General features: G+C 52.7%; 1 protein-coding gene across 30 annotated transcripts in view; it reads left to right on the top strand.

Moving 5' to 3' along the window:
- The window catches only part of LOC133350739 (ankyrin-3-like), a 263,868-nt gene that overhangs the window by 137,457 nt on the left and 105,417 nt on the right, over nucleotides 1-20,994 (top strand). For 29 of the 30 annotated variants that reach the window (XM_061565433.1, XM_061565430.1, XM_061565440.1 and 26 more), the window contains exon 2: nucleotides 12,244-12,345. In XM_061565433.1, coding sequence (XP_061421417.1) covers nucleotides 12,244-12,345 — 102 coding nt within the window. Of the gene's footprint in view, nucleotides 1-7,601; nucleotides 7,831-12,243; nucleotides 12,346-20,994 lie in introns of those variants that run through there. The other variant, XM_061565434.1, reaches the window with a different exon arrangement.

Genomic DNA, 20,994 nt, shown 5'->3' on the forward strand with positions numbered 1-20,994 from the left:
AATACTTAATGTCATGTGTCTATATCAAACAGTTTGCCGATGACAAATCCGCATGGGATGTGACCGATCTCATCAGATGTTCGCAGCTGAGCGGGACTTTCATACTGGTCTAGCGTGGGCGACCAGCAGGCACAAAGCAGGTATCATGGCCTCCTGCAGGGCTGCGTCTGGCAGCAAAGGGCAGTGCAGTAAAATCCATTGTTCATACCTTACTGTGATCCAGAATCCGTGCTCTTTTCACCCGGCCCGACCCACATTGACGCAGTGTGGTGAAGTGCGGTTTGCGGAAACATCCTCATCCAGTAGCAAATCGACAACAACAACAAAAGGCCCAGCGCATGTACATGTAGACATGAAAGCATAAGGGAAGCAGTACCCATTGATGTGGGCCGCTACCTCAGATTTATTTGGTTTCGGAAGCTAGCCGATTGGATGATACGCTGTCTCATCTCTCCATCTGCAAACTCAAGTTTGACAGTCCCACTTAACCACATCCCGGTTCCTCCTCTCCTCTTTCCTCCTCCTCCCCACCCCTCCGCTGAGTATCTGCTCTCTCGCCCCCAACTCCCCGTTTCACCCAGCACGCGATCAGCTGAAGAATAATCCTCTCCCTCCCTCCCAACCTCTTTCCAATGCCCCACACTCACGCACCACAGTCCAGGGAAGGGATATCTACAGTCACAATGTGTTAAATAAAACATTTCTTACAAGTGTGCGTTTAATATGACATGAGTTGATTGAAGACTGTTGTTTTATTTTAATGAGTTTATCGGCCTCGGCATTCCGCTCGTATACGTGGCACGGGTTTTGTAATCGTCGATACGAGAAACCGGCTTCCAAACCTTGGCAGATGACGTCCCGACAAACAGCAGCAGACCTTATAAATGCGGATAGGGTAATCTAATAATAGATTTCACTTAATTAAGTGAGCATCAAAAAACACGATCACGATGAAGCTCGCTCCATTGCAAGTTTATTAGATGGCTGTGACGTTTGGTAATTCCAAACGTTTTGAGTCACGCGACTTTCGCCAGCGTGCGGTCTTTGCGTCATTGGCACCAGCGGCTCGCTCATCCGCACGCGCGGATCATTGGGCGCGCGTGCGCGCGTCACGCGTGGCGGTGCGTTGATGCCATGTGCGCCCGAGTTCCCCCGGGGGGCAGCGCCGCACGCAGTGAGAGTGATTGGAATGCGCTTGCCCTGGCGGAATGAGGGTTACGTCGGAGCAACAACGGCATCTCCGTCCGCCAAGCAGCCGAAATTGTCGGCGAACCCGCCTTGAGAACTGCGTCGTAACTGTGCGCTTTTGCGAACGATCCACCGTGGCTTAACCGCGTCGTTACAACGGACGTCTACCGCGGCGATGCCACGCACCACTTGTGACGTGCGTGGAAGGTTGAATGCCACTCGGCAGACGATGTGCAAAGAGAGGAGTTAGCTTGCAGAGCAGTGCCGGGCCATGTGGGATGGTGGCAGCTTTGAGAGGCCTATATCCAGGGGGGAATCGACGATGGCTGCTGCTCCTGATGATCTTACAGATAAAAGTGTATTTACTTTCAGTTACAATTGTTATCAGTATATTGGTGTTCCTTATCAATCTAACTCATTTAACTCCTTTCTTTCGAACTGCTTGTTGTGTTTAGTTTGTTGTCTTCCCCCCCCCCGCACCTCCAATTAGCACGGTTGGCTACGTCTGGCGTGAAAGAAGTTCAACATACGTATGACCTTAGTACTCCACAGAGTACATTTTGCAAGCACGTACAAATTGAACTCAGTGTTTATGCAATTACAAGCCTTAACAGTGTTAGTTCAGAGTTAAAGTGCACAAAACAAACAAGATAGCCGTATGAGCCGCTTCATTTAGTGCACGGGCATTAAGAGAGGGCCAATGGTATGCGCCTTGTTGTCACGCCCCTACAAATACAAAACTAAAGGTCAATAAAGTAAAGATAAATAACACGGGGGGTTTATTTTCTGAATGATATAACCAGCTGTACGTGCAAGCCAGTCGCGACTGGGTGGCACAGTGGTGTAACACTCGTGTCTCACAGCTGTGAGGGCCTGGGCCGTGCTGATCGGAGGCATTGGCCAAACATCCGAATTCTGAGAATGTACCTGTCACTTGCTCAAATGGGATCACGCAAATCAGCGGCATCGCCTCCGGTGGTGAACACTTGACGGGACCCTCCTTAGAAAGAGTCTTGAGACTCAGTGAGGTTTTTTCCACATAAACAACTTAAAAATAATGAAAACTAAATTTTGCTGCTTAATGATACCTATCTTGATCATAGCTCATTGGCTAAATAAAAACTTGAACACAAAACCCATAGAAAACAACATGTTTTTTGTGATACTGCGTTGGCAGTGATACATAAACACAAGTAAAACAAAACTTGACACATTCGTAATTAATACTGCCCTAAAAGGGAAAAGCATTTTTTTCATAGGCGACACTTAGGGCAATTGACTCTCTTCATAATGGAGTTCCCTCTGCTATCTTCATAGCTATCTTCATAGCTATCTTCATAGCAGCAGAGAGAGAGAGAGAGAGATCTCTACTACGAAGAAAGGCCATTACTCACATCACCATCTATATTTTATTCCTTATAAGCCAGTATTTTTGACTCATAGAACCCGCACGTTTAAAATCGAACGCCTATCAATGGACACACTCTTGTTGTGATAAACAAAATGCAGGGAATTTTACTGGCACCATTGCACGGGTAGCAGCATTTAGGAACGGGCCGAGAACCAAATATGTCACTGCAGTGCCCCACTCCGCAAAGGCAAGTGCAGGCGAGTGCAATTACTCCTGCTCAGGGCTCTATGAACTCGTGTCACAGTCGCATTTGATGACGTTGCAAGAGTATTAATTGTGTAATCCATGTGCAAACCCCCGACTGATTTTTTTTTACTTTGGCAAGAGCCTTCAGCAAAGTGCGATGCGGGTGATAAAACTCCAAGCCAGATATCAAATTGGGTACAGTCGTTCTTCACTGCCCTCGCTTTCAAGCAAACAGCCGTTTAAACGGCGCCTGCTTTAAACATTGCAGAGACACAGTCTGTATGTGCCCTGTATACTTTTTAATATATATAAACACACTGAGATGTCATTCAGTTTTCCAGAAGCTCTGGGTCGATTATTTATAGATTGCTACTAAAAGAGTGGCACAATTCCAGCTGGTACTGGGCAGAGGAATGTGGCAGGAGCGTCGCAGCATAAGTCACACACAGCAGAGCGCAAATGTGATGTGCGGCGACTTACCATTACAACATTCTCGTTTGATATTAGGAGCTGCATGTCCCATGCTCGGTTCAGGCGGTGCAACGGACACGGGAGGAGTCTGCTTCCCACTCGCATTGCATGTCAAATGTTATTGGGTAACGATGCCGGGAATTCCTGTGGTGGAGGAATATTTGTCACTCAACTGATGGAATGGAGGAACGTTTCACCGGGCTTGTTTCACTGGGTCCAATTCGTCAGGCTAGTTTAACCGGGCTAGTTTCAATGGACTTGTTTCACCAGGCTGGTTTCACAGCGCGAGTTTAACCGGGTTAGTTTAACCAGGTTAATTTAACTCGTGCTTGTTTAACTGGGCTTGTTTTCACGGACTCTTTTCACTGGACTGTTTCATCAGACTAGTTTCACTGGGTGCGTTTCGTCAGCCGAGTTTCGTTGGGTTACTTTCACCAGCCTAGTTTCACTAAGCTACTTTTGTTGGGCTACTTTTGTCGTGCTCGTTTTGTCAGGCTAGTTTCATAGGCCTAGTTTCACCGGACGAGTTTTTTTTCCGGGCGAGTTTCACTGAGACGGTTTTCCCACGTCGCTGGATCGACAGCGTTTCCCATTGCACGGAGAGAGGTCTCTGAGTTCTCACCCAGAAGGTCACGCGTGTAGAACGAAGTAATCGGGCACGACCAATACGAATCCCTGAGGGAATTTTTTAAGTACAACATTTTATTAATTTTCAATGAACGAACGTTTTTATTTAGAACGAGCAAGACTTGCATTTCAACTTCAAGAGCACATTGAGATATGAGCATTTTTTTTACCAATGCTGCCCACGCTGAGTTAATAATTTTATTTTAACGTATCATCCTTTGATGATCATGCCATTGAGCCAAATGAACAAATCCATAAGACAAGGACATAGGAATTTTAGCAACCAGGAGGCCCGTACATGGTTGGAATTCTCTTTATTTTGACGTTTAATAATTCCCCGAGAATATATTTACGCTCTGCACCTGATCATCATTCTCATCATCAGCCAATGTCATTCCACTGCTGGATGAAGGCCTCCCCAAGCTGCTACCACCTCTCACGATCCTGTGATGCAATAATCCGCCGGACACTTGCACACAAACTGACGTTTCCTTTTGCGTAATTGAAACCAGGGCACAAATATCTTAATTGTTGTCATTGCAGTAGCTGACTGGAATCAATTAGATGGAATTGCAGGGTCCAAAGGTGCCTTTGGGAGATTATGTGGAGAAAGAAGCCATGAAGGCATGCAGACATGCAGTACTGAGCTTGTGACATCCACACTGCGGAATTCACGTGCCTGTGCCACTAGAAGTCAGTGTCCGCGCTGACCAACTGCGTCTGGGTGTAGGCGGTGTGAGTGGTGTTGTGGCTCGGGCAATGATGTTGCTCTGTGTTGATGTACCACTCGAGCAGACACACACTTTGACGTAGCATAGGCTAACGTGTAAACGTGGTGGGCTGTGTGAGACCGATTCTAACATTACGCCCTGCAGAGAAGTGAGACATCGGTGCTTGTAGAGATAAACTGCAATATCTACATGGACAGGGTGAACGTTTCTTTTCTTCACGAAAAAATACGTAAAAATCCGCAGGAATACTCGGATTTATGTCTCCTCCTTTACGCCGTTTTACAAATATGTCGTCACTTACTTATTTACACCACTACCCGATTTGCGTCGCCTCAACCCAACACACTCGCGCCACTCACAGCAGGGTCCCTCCTTTCTCGCTCGCCATCGCCTCTCAGCCTTCTTCTCCAGCACCACCACCACCCACTACTACTACTACCCCCTGTACATCGCTTTGATTGACATCGTTTCAATATTCGTCATCGCACCTTTACAGGAACGCATCTCCCCTATGTAAACCGGGTTTATTACTGTACTTGTAATTTATTTCACAAAGTTGCCTGTCAAAGTATACTAACGTTCACTACATGTGGCTTTCTATTGTCATGTATACATGTGCTTTTCACGTCGTACGGTATTTAATAATAATATAAAACTCAACAAACTCGTCAATAAGAGTGCCCTAAAGAGGAAAAAAACATAATAAGCAACGTTTATAGCAATAGCCCTTCTTAATAGTGCAGTTTGTGCTCACCGGTTTCGCGCATGCTCAGTCTTCAGTTGCACTCATCATCATCTTTCATTGGCAATCTGTCCTCGAGTAAGTCATGAAGATTTCCGTCATCCGTTAAGCGGTTGGACGTGGGTGGGTTCCACGGACCGGTGTTTGGTAGCGTAAGCTCCTGAGAGGCCTTGTTTGAGTGTGCTTACATGTCACCATGCAAACATCGCTCGTCAGCCCACGCTAAGCACATAATCCATGCATGGCACTCCGACGATTCAAGGAGTCTGCCTCAGTGGCGGCACGAGGCAGAAGTCAAGAAAAAGCGTCGGGCCCCAAGCAGTGCAAGGGGCCTTGGATTCACAAAGAAAATAGAGGCACATCAAATGCCAGCTCAAATTCAAATGATAATAAGCAGTAACAAGCTAATACGTGCAGTAAAAAAGAAAATTCCATCTCTATTTTTGTCGACATGTCTCTTTTCTCACATTTTTACTTCCTGTCTTTTTCTCTTTTGTCTTCTCACGAGTTTGTCTTTATTGAGATGAGCTAGCACCCCCACTAGTCTAATTCTGCGTGCGTGCACATCGGGTTTCTTCGATGGGTCGATTACCTTTACGAAGTTTGTCCAAAAATGTGTATATATAATTGAGCATAAAGTATATGAGTCCACTTTTGCTAGCACCATTGTTCCACTCAAGGTGGAGACAAAGCTGGTGGTGTAATATTTATGTATTTACCTTCTAGATACACGTGGTTAGAAGTTGTGGTTGGGACAAGGGTACGGGCCAACATTAATGATAAGTGCGGTATGCCACATTGCCTATTGATGGTTGTACAGTATTGCTAAATAAAGACTTTCGAATTGATTGTGCACTGAATTGCACTTTGCACTCTGTGGCCAAATATCAAATATCTAATATGATATTGAACAAAATTCAAGTGAGAAGCCGAATATAATTGTTACTTTTTTTTCGATAAGCTGGCAAATGTTAATTTTCATTTGTCTGACTTCATCTCTGTTTCTCTATCACCTTCCGTCTCTGTGTCTACCTCCCTATGTCTCTATATCTCTGTGGATCTGTCTCTCACTGCCTCTGTTTCTTTCTCTGACCCTCTGCTGTTCTGTCTCGTCTGTTGTCCGTCTTTCTTTCCCTGTCACTCTGGATTTGTGTTTATTTCTCTCATCTGTTTTTATGTCTTATCACTTCCTAACAATATCTTCATTGTAGGGGTTTTTGTCATCTTCTCAGCTCCCTCTTTGAGTTCCCTCTTGTTACAATTAAGCTGAACACATGCACTAAAATACACATAGCATTCCCTCAAATTCAAAGGCAGGCTCAATGATTCAGCGTCAAATCAAAACTGCTGTTCCCGTGTGTGTGTGATTATCAGAATTTTTTTCCCCTCTCTCTGCGTCTGTTCAATCATAAGTTATTTACAGAGCCGGCACTTTTTATGAATACATTTCACCTAAATGTAGAATATTTTTTTTACACTTGGGATTACACCATGTGAAGGCTGTGTCGAGGCCTGGTTGATGTGTACACAGCCCTTTCATGCTCATAGAGTTTGTTCTTGGTATTGCATAATGTTTGGGATTTTTTTGCATCAAATCAGCATGAACGTAGAACTGCCTGTTGTTCGTGTTGTGGGAAATGCCACCCCCCCCCCCCCCGAAACATTTCTTATGAAGGCAAAGTTAACTTAGTGGAATACAAAGTATTGTACTGTACGCAGGAGACCTGGGTAACATTCATTCCCCATTGCTCCCAAAGGCAACTCGTGATTGCTTCAACATCACACGGAGAAATAATAGTTTAATTCAAATATTTTTTGTTCCACTTCGAGTGACTTCACATGAGTAAAATGGAGCTTTTTTGGAAAAATCTATGCTGCGTGCCAAATAAATGCGTCCACTTTGCTCAGAACCCGGGCCTCCTTTCCAATTTTGTTAAAATGTGACTGCCACTGTCTGAGTACAGTAGGGTAGTTGGATATAATTCTCTGGCATCCTAAGCGTTCCCCTGTCGCTGCCCTCTTAATTAAACACCGTGTAGCTACACAACAGGGCCCCGCATTTGTCGTGTTACGCAGTTGCGCACTGTGTTGCCCAGTGCTACATTTCCACTGAAACTTTCCACCAATTCCATTTCCAAAATAAGCACCGGATAAATTCTCCTGCTACGAATAAACCACATCCATCGGGCACGCACACATACACACGTGAGTGTATGTGAGTGTTTTGCATGGGAGATCCGGGCTCATAACCAACATGCAAGCCTGGAATCTGGACAGATCCGCCACCCCTGTGCCCGCCGGCCGCCGCTGCTGCAGTAGCAGCAGCAGCCCGCGGTATTTATAGATGCGATCTGGAGCGAGAGAGGAGCAGAGTCGACTGCTCTGAACAGACGCGCCTCTTGATCGCGTGTCACCTGGGTGAGCTTGCGCGCGCAATGGAAGTGCGTAAGAAGAAAAGATACCTGTTGGAAACGGTAAGCCGTCTTTTTTGTTGTTTTGCCCTTTTTCTCTAAACGCGAATTATTTTTCTTCTTCTAACCGTCCGTTTATAACGCCAGGGTTTGTACAGTGTGCCCCGTTGGAATGCGGGCGCGTAGTTCGTGATGAGTTTAACGAGACACGTCCCGGCCCCTTGTGCGTTCACTGGGATTCACTCTCCGTGCGCTCCCCACGGGTTGAGTGAGTGACGTGCGCCGCGCGTTGTAATCAGCGTGACACGGATTAACGAGCTGGTTGTGTTTCTTTTCGCGAGATGTCTTGTGCTTCACTGTTGTCGGGGAGAGCAATTGACTATATATTTAAATGCGCATTGTGTGTTTGTTGTGTAACCTGCCCCATGAACTTTGTAGCTGTCACCCAATTCGTTTGAAAATTTTGGAGCTGACTGCTGAAAGTAAAAAAAATATCCGTGACATTTGCGCTGGCATAATGCTTTGTGCGGCTCATGGAAATGTACCGTGTGAACAACCAGTATGTTCACCCTGAGTGTGTGTACACTCTTGCAACAGGTTTACTGGATTATTTAACAACGCAAATGCTTTGTGTGGCCTTTGTAAATAATTGGTGTGGTCGTGTTTATGCTCCGTCCCCTTGATTTGGTTGCACAAATTCAGCCTGCCTCGCCAAACCAATGCCTTCAGATGTGCGTGCATGCGTTACGTAGTTTGTGTACGCACGCACATCGGTGTACACACACTCGGCGACCCGAGTTCGATACACGCTCACGGCCACCAACACCAGTGGCGATTAACTGAACCGGTCCTGGGCCTCCCTTAGGTCGACTCAAATACGTGCCACGTGCGATGTGGAAAAAACATCTCAACGAGGGAGACAAAAGCGGCCGGGCGTGGTGCTGGCCACCCACCCCCTCGTGTGCCATGCAGGCCTTCATAGGTGCTAGCTTACAGCACTTGCCCCAAAAGTATCTTGAGGCTATATGGGGGATTTTGTCTTGCACGTATTGATAGGTGCCCACTGACAGAATCGGTTGACATTGCCTCAATGGGAAATCCTTGCTTTTGTTGAAGTAAAACCACGGGGAGAGACATGCAAACTCCAAATATACCGGCGTCAGAATTGACATCGAACCCCTGGGCTTGCATACCAGGCAAGGAAGGTAACATCTCACCACTGTGGCGCCCCTTTAATGAATAAAGTATATAAGTTAAAATTGCATGATCAATTCCCAAGCTTCGGAAAGGCAGTGAAATTACAGCAAAAATACTCCTAGACCACACAATTGGGTGAACAACATGATTGGGTGAACAACATAACGCAATGCATTTTTTTTATATATACGGTATAAAATTAGTTTTTTTGAGTATTCTATTTTTAATGTTGCTCAAAACGAAGCAGATGCATCTGGGTATCGGAACAGTTGAGATTTGTCGTTTCTGTTAAAAATGTGTGAATTATCCTCGGATGGACGTAGAGACAGATTGAATGATGGACATCATATTTTCTGTGCACGGAAATACGCAGTTGCTCACCTACATCAAAAGTGGTTAATTAACTCCCGCCTGATTAACGTGCTGCATTGTAGAAATAACATGCATTGTTATTTATAGATGCCAAAAATAGCATCAGAAATTACATTTACCGTGAGAAAAGAGTAAACTTGGCTTTCCACCAGGTGCCAGTAGCTGTTTGTATGACTCATCGATATACTCAACAATTTAATTTGCTTATGGTGCAAGCAAGAGATTGAAATAAACATTTCTCAATTGGCCATCATGTTTCGCATTGGAACTTTTCATGTTTCTGTCACCTATTACCTATCACCGTTATATATTCCTCGTCATAAGTGGTGGGCGCATTGCTTCGCGATGGATGCGCTTGTCAGGGCAAATGCAGATGATAAGTTTGGTGGTGGCATAGCGTGAGAGAGCACCACTACATCATCCGCTCAGGGATAAGGATAACTTGCCGTGCTTGACTGTCCTTTGACATAATGGGCATGCTGATGCACTGTGTTCCTGTCTGGGATGCAGGCATTTTATTAATTATTATTAGATGACTTAGGCAATGCGTTACCCATCAACAAAACGTGTCCCTCTTAATTGTTGTGAATGCAGGCACTACTTGTTTTTGTGGCTCGCTTTCTCCATGAACTAAACCCACAAAGTCAATGTATGGCATTTGACTGTGTAGTCGTCGTTTTTTTCCCCTGGGAGTGAGACTGCCTTCTAAACCCAACGTGGCTCTTTATCTCCCTGTCCAGCTCTGAAATAATGTGGTACCGGTCTATCGCGCCGAGGCTGTGGAAGGCATGCAGTTGGAAGGCGGTGGAAAGAAAATATAAAAGAGCCCGTGTCTTTTGTGCAATCCGTGTGATCGTACAAGATTTTGACATCAGCTCTTAATTTTAGCCTTCGCTTTGAAGAGAAGGCTGCTCAAACAGGGTAGTGCAGAGCCTGGGAACAGATGTTCTCTTGGTAAAAACTTCAGGTGCCATCATCACTCATCTCGCAGGCGTCTATAAACCATGTGAACGCAACACAATCTCACACGGTGCTTGGGGGGGGCCCGTCTTTTTTGGTGCAAGGTTAAAAAAGTTGACGTTTTTACCTCTTATCTCCTTGTTAAAGTGACGTTGGGCGACATCAAACAGTTGCTTTAACGTTCGTCTTCACTCTGATTCTTGATTTGTTATAAACGCCCACTCTACTAGATATCAAATGTGATCATATCATGTCAGCGTGATGTCTTTATTTCCCTGAAAAGGTCAATGTCAAGTACTACCTTTCGCATCGAGAAAAAAAATCGGTTTAAATTCATATTGCAATATTTTTTATCACCCTAGTTATGCATGTTGAAGTACACATTTTAATATCACACAGAGTTTTCCGGTATAGCGGCACGAAGAAAATGTGCTGTGCGATACGTAATTTTTATTTTTATGAATGATGGAAAATGTGTTTTTTACATTTTTTATTCTGAGCTCGTGATTTTATGTATTGAGTTCATGTAAACGTGTCAATTTAATTTTGTTACCTTTTTCAATTGGATTGAAAACAGTGTTCGCTTATGCATAGCAATTGCAAGTGTTAAGACTCATTGTATTGGTTCATATCAATGTATTTGTACCTAGGGATGATTGTTTCATACCTCCAGTACTTTATTTATTGTAGATTTGTTACTCTATGGAATTAAATGTATTTTTTATTAATGTGAATGCTGTTACTTCTGCAGCCTATGGTAAAATATGCAATGACCTTCTTTCGGAGCAGCAGATGTTTTTTCTACAGCAGCCTGGCCTTTCTTTTATCCCATGTTAAATCTTTAAACTAAGAATACCACACTCTTGCCTTGGCAGATGCTTTATTCATGAGCCAGCTGATCTTGACATTAAACACAAACCTGGAATTGAACTTTCAATCATCAGATCATAATCGCCATCTTACTAAATTCAATGTCTGGATGTATAAGCAGGTCCTCTTTGCAATTGATTTTATATTTGCATGCTTACATCTCTTGATTTTTAATCAAAATTGAAAGACACAAATGATAAATACATTAATTCATGTATGTATGTTGAACTTCTTTAGCACTGTACGTAGCCAACTGTGATAATCGGAGGTGCGGTGGAAGGAAGGACAACAAACCAAACACAAAAAGCAGTTCTAAAGGAATGAGTTTTCAATGTAGATTTAAAAATGTATAGCTCCAGTTGCTTACTAATATCGGAGGGTAGAGCATTCAAAACGGTCGCAGAAGCGCATCTAAAACGAGGCGACGCATTGACCTTCTTTGTTCGATGGTGGAGGCCGGGTGGGTGGCTCATGAGACGCTCACGTCATCCGCATGCCAATTGGCACAGTTGGCTATGTACGGTGCAAAAGAAGTTCTACATACATACGTACGTACAATGTGGTGCCGCTGAGAGACAATGTAGATTTCGGAGCCATTTTTGGGGTTTTCTTCTCTCGGCTTTGGGCTTTTTTCTGACCACTGGCCAAACATCCCGAGCAGGACCTCGTAGGGGTGATTGTGAGCCTCGGTGAGCCTTGGAGACTTTCCTGGATAAAGACAAATCATAATCGTTTTTCCTCAATACTGTTGCAGAATATTTGGCCATTTTGTTATGTTTTGCATGGGGAAAGAAACCAAATTAACTTATATGCACTGGAAACCGGGTGCATTTGCGAATTCCACACGCAACTGCATGATTCAGCAAATGTTTCCCTCCAATGTGGTGGATTACAGGCAGTGGGTGTATCCTGATCGTCACGGGTCCCGCTGTTTCGGAATGAAATGGGGCCCCCGTGTCCAATTTCCCCCCGTGAACCCTGATCGAAGTTGCACAACTTGCACACCGCATAGCGATGCCACCGTTTACCGTGGTTATTATTATTGCTGCTGCATGCTTTTCCGCTTTGTCCTTTCAGTCAGACGCGGCGACCAGCTTCTTGCGCGCTGCTCGCAATGGGAACCTTGAGAGGCTCATGGACCACCTCAAGGGAGGCATGGACATCAACACCTGCAACCAGGTACTCCGCATGCCGTCAGGCTGCACATGGGCAGCCTCGCGCACACTCCGGGCCGATACAGGCGCAACCGTTTTGTCCTTGCATGAACACCGCCACCTTCATATGTGTGGTGGGTCCAACTGAGTCGCAGACGTTGTTCCTTTTAGAGGCAACACTTTTATTTGTAACACAAGGGGGTAACTGCCCCTGACACTCACCCCCTCCCCCTCCACACACTGTGCGTGGTGCCCGCACTATCCCAGTGCTCGCCAAGCCCCGCTAGGGCTGGTGTTACACACAGCCACCCGCACAGTGCTGTCCCCGCTAGGGCTGTGTCACACACATCCACACACACGGTGTTGTCCACGCTAGGGCTGTGTCACACACATCCACACACACGGTGTTGTCCACGCTAGGGCTGGTGTTACACACAGCCACCCGCACAGTGCTGTCCCCGCTAGGGCTGTGTCACACACAGCCACACACACGGTGCTGTCCACGCTAGGGCTGGTGTTACACACAGCCACCCGCACAGTGCTGTCCCCGCTAGGGCTGTGTCACACACATCCACACACACGGTGTTGTCCACGCTAGGGCTGTGTCACAGCCACACACACGGTGCTGTCCCCGCTAGGGCTGGTGTCACACACAGCCACCCACACGGTGCTGTCCCCCCTAGGGCTGTGTCACACACAGCCACACACACGGTGCTGTCCCCACTAGGGCTGGTGTTACACACAGCCACCCGCACAGTGCTGTCCCCGCTAGGGCTGTGTCACACACAGCCACACACACGGTGCTGTCCACGCTAGGGCTGGTGTTACACACAGCCACCCGCACAGTGCTGTCCCCGCTAGGGCTGTGTCACACACATCCACACACACGGTGTTGTCCACGCTAGGGCTGTGTCACACACAGCCACACACACGGTGCTGTCCCCGCTAGGGCTGTGTCACACACAGCCACACACACGGTGCTGTCCACGCTAGGACTGGTGTCACACACAGCCTCCCACACGGTGCTGTCCCCGCTAGGGCTGTGTCACATACAGCCACCCACACGGTGATGTCCACGCTAGGGCTGTGTCACACACAGCCACCCACACGGTGCTGTCCCCGCTAGGGCTGGTGTCACACACAGCCACCCACACGGTGCTGTCCACGCTAGGGCTGTGTCACACACAGCCACTCACACGGTGCTGTCCACGCTAGGGCTGTGTCACACACAGCCTCCCACACGGTGCTGTCCCCGCTAGGGCTGTGTCACACACAGCCACACACACGGTGCTGTCCACGCTAGGACTGGTGTCACACACAGCCTCCCACACGGTGCTGTCCATGCTAGGGCTGGTGTCACACACAGCCACACACACGGTGCTGTCCCCGCTAGGGCTGGTGTCACACACAGCCTCCCACACGGTGCTGTCCACGCTAGGGCTGTGTCACACACAGCCACCCACACGGTGCTGTCCCCACTAGGGCTGTGTCACAGCCACACACACGGTGCTGTCCACGCTAGGGCTGTGTCACACACAGCCACACACACGGTGCTGTCCCCACTAGGGCTGTGTCACACACAGCCACCCACACGGTGCTGTCCACGCTAGGGCTGTGTCACACACAGCCACACACACGGTGCTGTCCCCACTAGGGCTGGTGTCACACACAGCCACCCACACGGTGCTATCCCCGCTAGGGCTGTGTCACACACAGCCACACACACGGTGCTGTCCCCACTAGGGCTGGTGTCACACACAGCCACCCACACGGTGCTGTCCCCGCTAGGGCTGTGTCACACACAGCCACCCACACGGTGCTGTCCCCGCTAGGGCTGTGTCACACACAGCCACACACACGGTGCTGTCCCCGCTAGGGCTGTCTCACACACAGCCACCCACACGGTGCTGTCCCCGCTAGGGCTGTGTCACAGCCACACACACGGTGCTGTCCCCGCTAGGGCTGTGTCACAGCCACACACACGGTGCTGTCCCCGCTAGGGCTGGTGTCACACACAGCCACCCACACGGTGCTGTCCCCCCTAGGGCTGTGTCACACACAGCCACACACACGGTGCTGTCCCCACTAGGGCTGGTGTTACACACAGCCACCCGCACAGTGCTGTCCCCGCTAGGGCTGTGTCACACACAGCCACACACACGGTGCTGTCCACGCTAGGGCTGGTGTTACACACAGCCACCCGCACAGTGCTGTCCCCGCTAGGGCTGTGTCACACACATCCACACACACGGTGTTGTCCACGCTAGGGCTGTGTCACACACAGCCACACACACGGTGCTGTCCCCGCTAGGGCTGTGTCACACACAGCCACACACACGGTGCTGTCCACGCTAGGACTGGTGTCACACACAGCCTCCCACACGGTGCTGTCCCCGCTAGGGCTGTGTCACATACAGCCACCCACACGGTGATGTCCACGCTAGGGCTGTGTCACACACAGCCACCCACACGGTGCTGTCCCCGCTAGGGCTGGTGTCACACACAGCCACCCACACGGTGCTGTCCACGCTAGGGCTGTGTCACACACAGCCACTCACACGGTGCTGTCCACGCTAGGGCTGTGTCACACACAGCCTCCCACACGGTGCTGTCCCCGCTAGGGCTGTGTCACACACAGCCACACACACGGTGCTGTCCACGCTAGGACTGGTGTCACACACAGCCTCCCACACGGTGCTGTCCATGCTAGGGCTGGTGTCACACACAGCCACACACACGGTGCTGTCCCCGCTAGGGCTGGTGTCACACACAGCCTCCCACACGGTGCTGTCCACGCTAGGGCTGTGTCACACACAGCCACCCACACGGTGCTGTCCCCACTAGGGCTGTGTCACAGCCACACACACGGTGCTGTCCACGCTAGGGCTGTGTCACACACAGCCACACACACGGTGCTGTCCCCACTAGGGCTGTGTCACACACAGCCACCCACACGGTGCTGTCCACGCTAGGGCTGTGTCACACACAGCCACACACACGGTGCTGTCCCCACTAGGGCTGGTGTCACACACAGCCACCCACACGGTGCTATCCCCGCTAGGGCTGTGTCACACACAGCCACACACACGGTGCTGTCCCCACTAGGGCTGGTGTCACACACAGCCACCCACACGGTGCTGTCCCCGCTAGGGCTGTGTCACACACAGCCACCCACACGGTGCTGTCCCCGCTAGGGCTGTGTCACACACAGCCACACACACGGTGCTGTCCCCGCTAGGGCTGTGTAACACACAGCCACACACACGGTGCTGTCCCCGCTAGGGCTGTGTCACAGCCACACACACGGTGCTGTCCCCGCTAGGGCTGTGTCACAGCCACACACACGGTGCTGTCCCCGCTAGGGCTGGTGTCACACACAGCCACCCACACGGTGCTGTCCCCCCTAGGGCTGTGTCACACACAGCCACACACACGGTGCTGTCCCCACTAGGGCTGTGTCACACACAGCCACACACACGGTGCTGTCCCCCCTAGGGCTGTGTCACACACAGCCACACACACGGCGCTGTCCCCGCTAGGGCTGGTGTCACACACAGCCACCCACACGGTGCTGTCCCCCCTAGGGCTGTGTCACACACAGCCACACACACGGTGCTGTCCCCGCTAGGGCTGGTGTCACACACAGCCACCCACACGGTGCTGTCCCCTCTAGGGCTGTGTCACACACAGCCACACACACGGTGCTGTCCCCACTAGGGCTGTGTCACACACAGCCACACACACGGTGCTGTCCCCACTAGGGCTGTGTCACACACAGCCACACACACGGTGCTGTCCCCACTAGGGCTGTGTCACACACAGCCACACACACGGTGCTGTCCCCCCTAGGGCTGTGTCACACACAGCCACACACACGGTGCTGTCCACGCTAGGGCTGGTGTCACACACAGCCACCCACACGGCGCTGTCCCCGCTAGGGCTGTGTCACACACAGCCACCCACACGGCGCTGTCCCCGCTAGGGCTGTGTCACACACAGCCACCCACACGGTGCTGTCCCCACTAGGGCTGTGTCACACACAACCACCCACACGGTGCTGTCCCCACTAGGGCTGTGTCACACACAGCCACCCACACGGGGCTGTCCCCACTAGGGCTGTGTCACACACAGCCACACACACGGTGCTGTCCCCACTAGGGCTGGTGTCACACACAGCCACCCACACGGCGCTGTCCCCGCTAGGGCTGTGTCACACACAGCCACCCACACGGTGCTGTCCCCACTAGGGCTGTGTCACACACAGCCACCCACACGGTGCTGTCCACGCTAGGGCTGTGTCACACACAGCCACCCACACGGTGCTGTCCACGCTAGGGCTGTGTCACACACAGCCACCCACACGGTGCTGTCCCCACTAGGGCTGTATCACACACAGCCACCCACACGGTGCTGTCCCCGCTAGGGCTGTGTCACACACAGCCACCCACACGGTGCTGTCCCCACTAGGGCTGTGTCACACACAGCCACCCACACGGTGCTGTCCACGCTAGGGCTGTGTCACACACAGCCACCCACACGGCGCTGTCCCCACTAGGGCTGTGTCACACACAGCCACCCACACGGCGCTGTCCCAACTAGGGCTGTGTCACACACAGCCACCCACACGGTGCTGTCCCCGCTAGGGCTGTGTCACACACAGCCACCCACACGGCGCTGTCCCCGCTAGGGCTGTGTCACACACAGCCACCCACACGGCGCTATCCCCACTAGGGCTGTGTCACACGCAGCCACCCACACGGTGCTGTCCCCGCTAGGGCTGTGTCACACACAGCCACCCACACGGTGCTGTCCCCGCTAGGGCTGTGTCACACACAGCCACCCACACGGCGCTGTCCCCACTAGGGCTGTGTCACAGCCACACACACGGTGCTGTCCACGCTAGGGCTGTGTCACACACAGCCACCCACACGGTGCTGTCCCCACTAGGGCTGTGTCACAGCCACACACACGGTGCTGTCCACGCTAGGGCTGTGTCACACACAGCCACACACACGGTGCTGTCCCCACTAGGGCTGTGTCACACACAGCCACCCACACGGTGCTGTCCACGCTAGGGCTGTGTCACACACAGCCACACACACGGTGCTGTCCCCACTAGGGCTGGTGTCACACACAGCCACCCACACGGTGCTGTCCCCGCTAGGGCTGTGTCACACACAGCCACACACACGGTGCTGTCCCCACTAGGGCTGGTGTCACACACAGCCACCCACACGGTGCTGTCCCCGCTAGGGCTGTGTCACACACAGCCACCCACACGGTGCTGTCCCCGCTAGGGCTGTGTCACACACAGCCACACACACGGTGCTGTCCCCGCTAGGGCTGTGTCACACACAGCCACCCACACGGTGCTGTCCCCGCTAGGGCTGTGTCACAGCCACACACACGGTGCTGTCCCCGCTAGGGCTGTGTCACAGCCACACACACGGTGCTGTCCCCGCTAGGGCTGGTGTCACACACAGCCACCCACACGGTGCTGTCCCCCCTAGGGCTGTGTCACACACAGCCACACACACGGTGCTGTCCCCACTAGGGCTGTGTCACACACAGCCACACACACGGTGCTGTCCCCCCTAGGGCTGTGTCACACACAGCCACACACACGGTGCTGTCCCCGCTAGGGCTGTGTCACACACAGCCACCCACACGGTGCTGTCCCCCCTAGGGCTGTGTCACACACAGCCACACACACGGTGCTGTCCCCGCTAGGGCTGGTGTCACACACAGCCACCCACACGGTGCTGTCCCCCCTAGGGCTGTGTCACACACAGCCACACACACGGTGCTGTCCCCACTAGGGCTGTGTCACACACAGCCACACACACGGTGCTGTCCCCACTAGGGCTGTGTCACACACAGCCACACACACGGTGCTTTCCCCACTAGGGCTGTGTCACACACAGCCACACACACGGTGCTGTCCCCCCTAGGGCTGTGTCACACACAGCCACACACACGGTGCTGTCCACGCTAGGGCTGGTGTCACACACAGCCACCCACACGGCGCTGTCCCCGCTAGGGCTGTGTCACACACAGCCACCCACACGGCGCTGTCCCCGCTAGGGCTGTGTCACACACAGCCACACACACGGTGCTGTCCCCACTAGGGCTGGTGTCACACACAGCCACCCACACGGCGCTGTCCCCGCTAGGGCTGTGTCACACACAGCCACCCACACGGAGCTGTCCCCACTAGTGGCTGTGTCACACACAGCCACCCACACGGTGCTGTCCACGCTAGGGCTGTGTCACACACAGCCACCCACACGGTGCTGTCCACGCTAGGGCTGTGTCACACACAGCCACCCACACGGTGCTGTCCCCACTAGGGCTGTGTCACACACAGCCACCCACACGGTGCTGTCCACGCTAGGGCTGTGTCACACACAGCCACCCACACGGTGCTGTCCCCACTAGGGCTGTGTCACACACAGCCACCCACACGGTGCTGTCCCCGCTAGGGCTGTGTCACACACAGCCACCCACACGGTGCTGTCCCCACTAGGGCTGTGTCACACACAGCCACCCACACGGTGCTGTCCACGCTAGGGCTGTGTCACACACAGCCACCCACACGGCGCTGTCCCCACTAGGGCTGTGTCACACACAGCCACCCACACGGCGCTGTCCCACTAGGGCTGTGTCACACACAGCCACCCACACGGTGCTGTCCCGCTAGGGCTGTGTCACACACAGCCACCCACACGGCGCTGTCCCCGCTAGGGCTGTGTCACACACAGCCACCCACACGGCGCTGTCCCCACTAGGGCTGTGTCACACACAGCCACCCACACGGTGCTGTCCCCGCTAGGGCTGTGTCACACACAGCCACCCACACGGTGCTGTCCCCACTAGGGCTGTGTCACACACAGCCACCCACACGGTGCTGTCCACGCTAGGGCTGTGTCACACACAGCCACCCACACGGTGCTGTCCCCACTAGGGCTGTGTCACACACAGCCACCCACACGGTGCTGTCCCCGCTAGGGCTGTGTCACACACAGCCACCCACACGGTGCTGTCCCCACTAGGGCTGTGTCACACACAGCCACCCACACGGTGCTGTCCACGCTAGGGCTGTGTCACACACAGCCACCCACACGGCGCTGTCCCCACTAGGGCTGTGTCACACACAGCCACCCACACGGCGCTGTCCCCACTAGGGCTGTGTCACACACAGCCACCCACACGGTGCTGTCCCCGCTAGGGCTGTGTCACACACAGCCACCCACACGGCGCTGTCCCCGCTAGGGCTGTGTCACACACAGCCACCCACACGGCGCTGTCCCCACTAGGGCTGTGTCACACACAGCCACCCACACGGTGCTGTCCCCGCTAGGGCTGTGTCACACACAGCCACCCACACGGCGCTGTCCCCGCTAGGGCTGTGTCACATACAGCCACCCACACGGCGCTGTCCCCACTAGGGCTGTGTCACACACAGCCACCCACACGGCGCTGTCCCCACTAGGGCTGTGTCACACACAGCCACCCACACGGTGCTGTCCCCGCTAGGGCTGTGTCACACACAGCCACCCACACGGCGCTGTCCCCGCTAGGGCTGTGTCACACACAGCCACCCACACGGCGCTGTCCCCACTAGGGCTGTGTCACACACAGCCACCCACACGGCGCTGTCCCCGCTAGGGCTGTGTCACACACAGCCACCCACACGGCGCTGTCCCCACTAGGGCTGTGTCACACACAGCCACCCACACGGCGCTGTCCCCACTAGGGCTGTGTCACACACAGCCACCCACGCGGGGCTGTCCCCGCTAGGGCTGTGTCACACACAGCCACCCACACGGCGCTGTCCCCAATAGGGCTGTGTCACACACAGCCACCCACACGGCGCTGTCCCCACTAGGGCTGTGTCACACACAGCCACCCACACGGCGCTGTCCCCACTAGGGCTGTGTCACACACAGCCACCCACGCGGTGCTGTCCCCACTAGGGCTGTGTCACACACAGCCACCCACACGGCGCTGTCCCCACTAGGGCTGTGTCACACACAGCCACCCACACGGCGCTGTCCCCACTAGGGCTGTGTCACACACAGCCACCCACACGGCGCTGTCCCCACTAGGGCTGTGTCACACACAACCACCCACACGGCGCTGTCCCCACTAGGGCTGTGTCACACACAACCACCCACACGGCGCTGTCCCCACTAGGGCTGGTGTCACACACAACCACCCACACGGCGCTGTCCCCACTAGGGCTGTGTCACACACAACCACCCACACGGCGCTGTCCCCACTAGGGCTGTGTCACACACAACCACCCACACGGCGCTGTCCCCACTAGGGCTGTGTCACACACAGCCACCCACACGGCGCTGTCCCCACTAGGGCTGTGTCACACACAGCCACCCACACGGCGCTGTCCCCACTAGGGCTGTGTCACACACAGCCACCCACACGGCGCTGTCCCCACTAGGGCTGTGTCACACACAGCCACCCACACGGTGCTGTCCCCACTAGGGCTGTGTCACACACAGCCACCCACACGGCGCTGTCCCCACTAGGGCTGTGTCACACACAGCCACCCACACGGTGCTGTCCCCACTAGGGCTGTGTCACACACAGCCACCCACACGGCGCTGTCCCCACTAGGGCTGTGTCACACACAGCCACCCACACGGTGCTGTCC

Source organism: Lethenteron reissneri, chromosome 34, assembly GCF_015708825.2.
Source record: "Lethenteron reissneri isolate LAM-NWPU_2019-01 chromosome 34, ASM1570882v1, whole genome shotgun sequence".
NCBI classification, from domain to species: Eukaryota; Metazoa; Chordata; class Hyperoartia; order Petromyzontiformes; family Petromyzontidae; genus Lethenteron; species Lethenteron reissneri.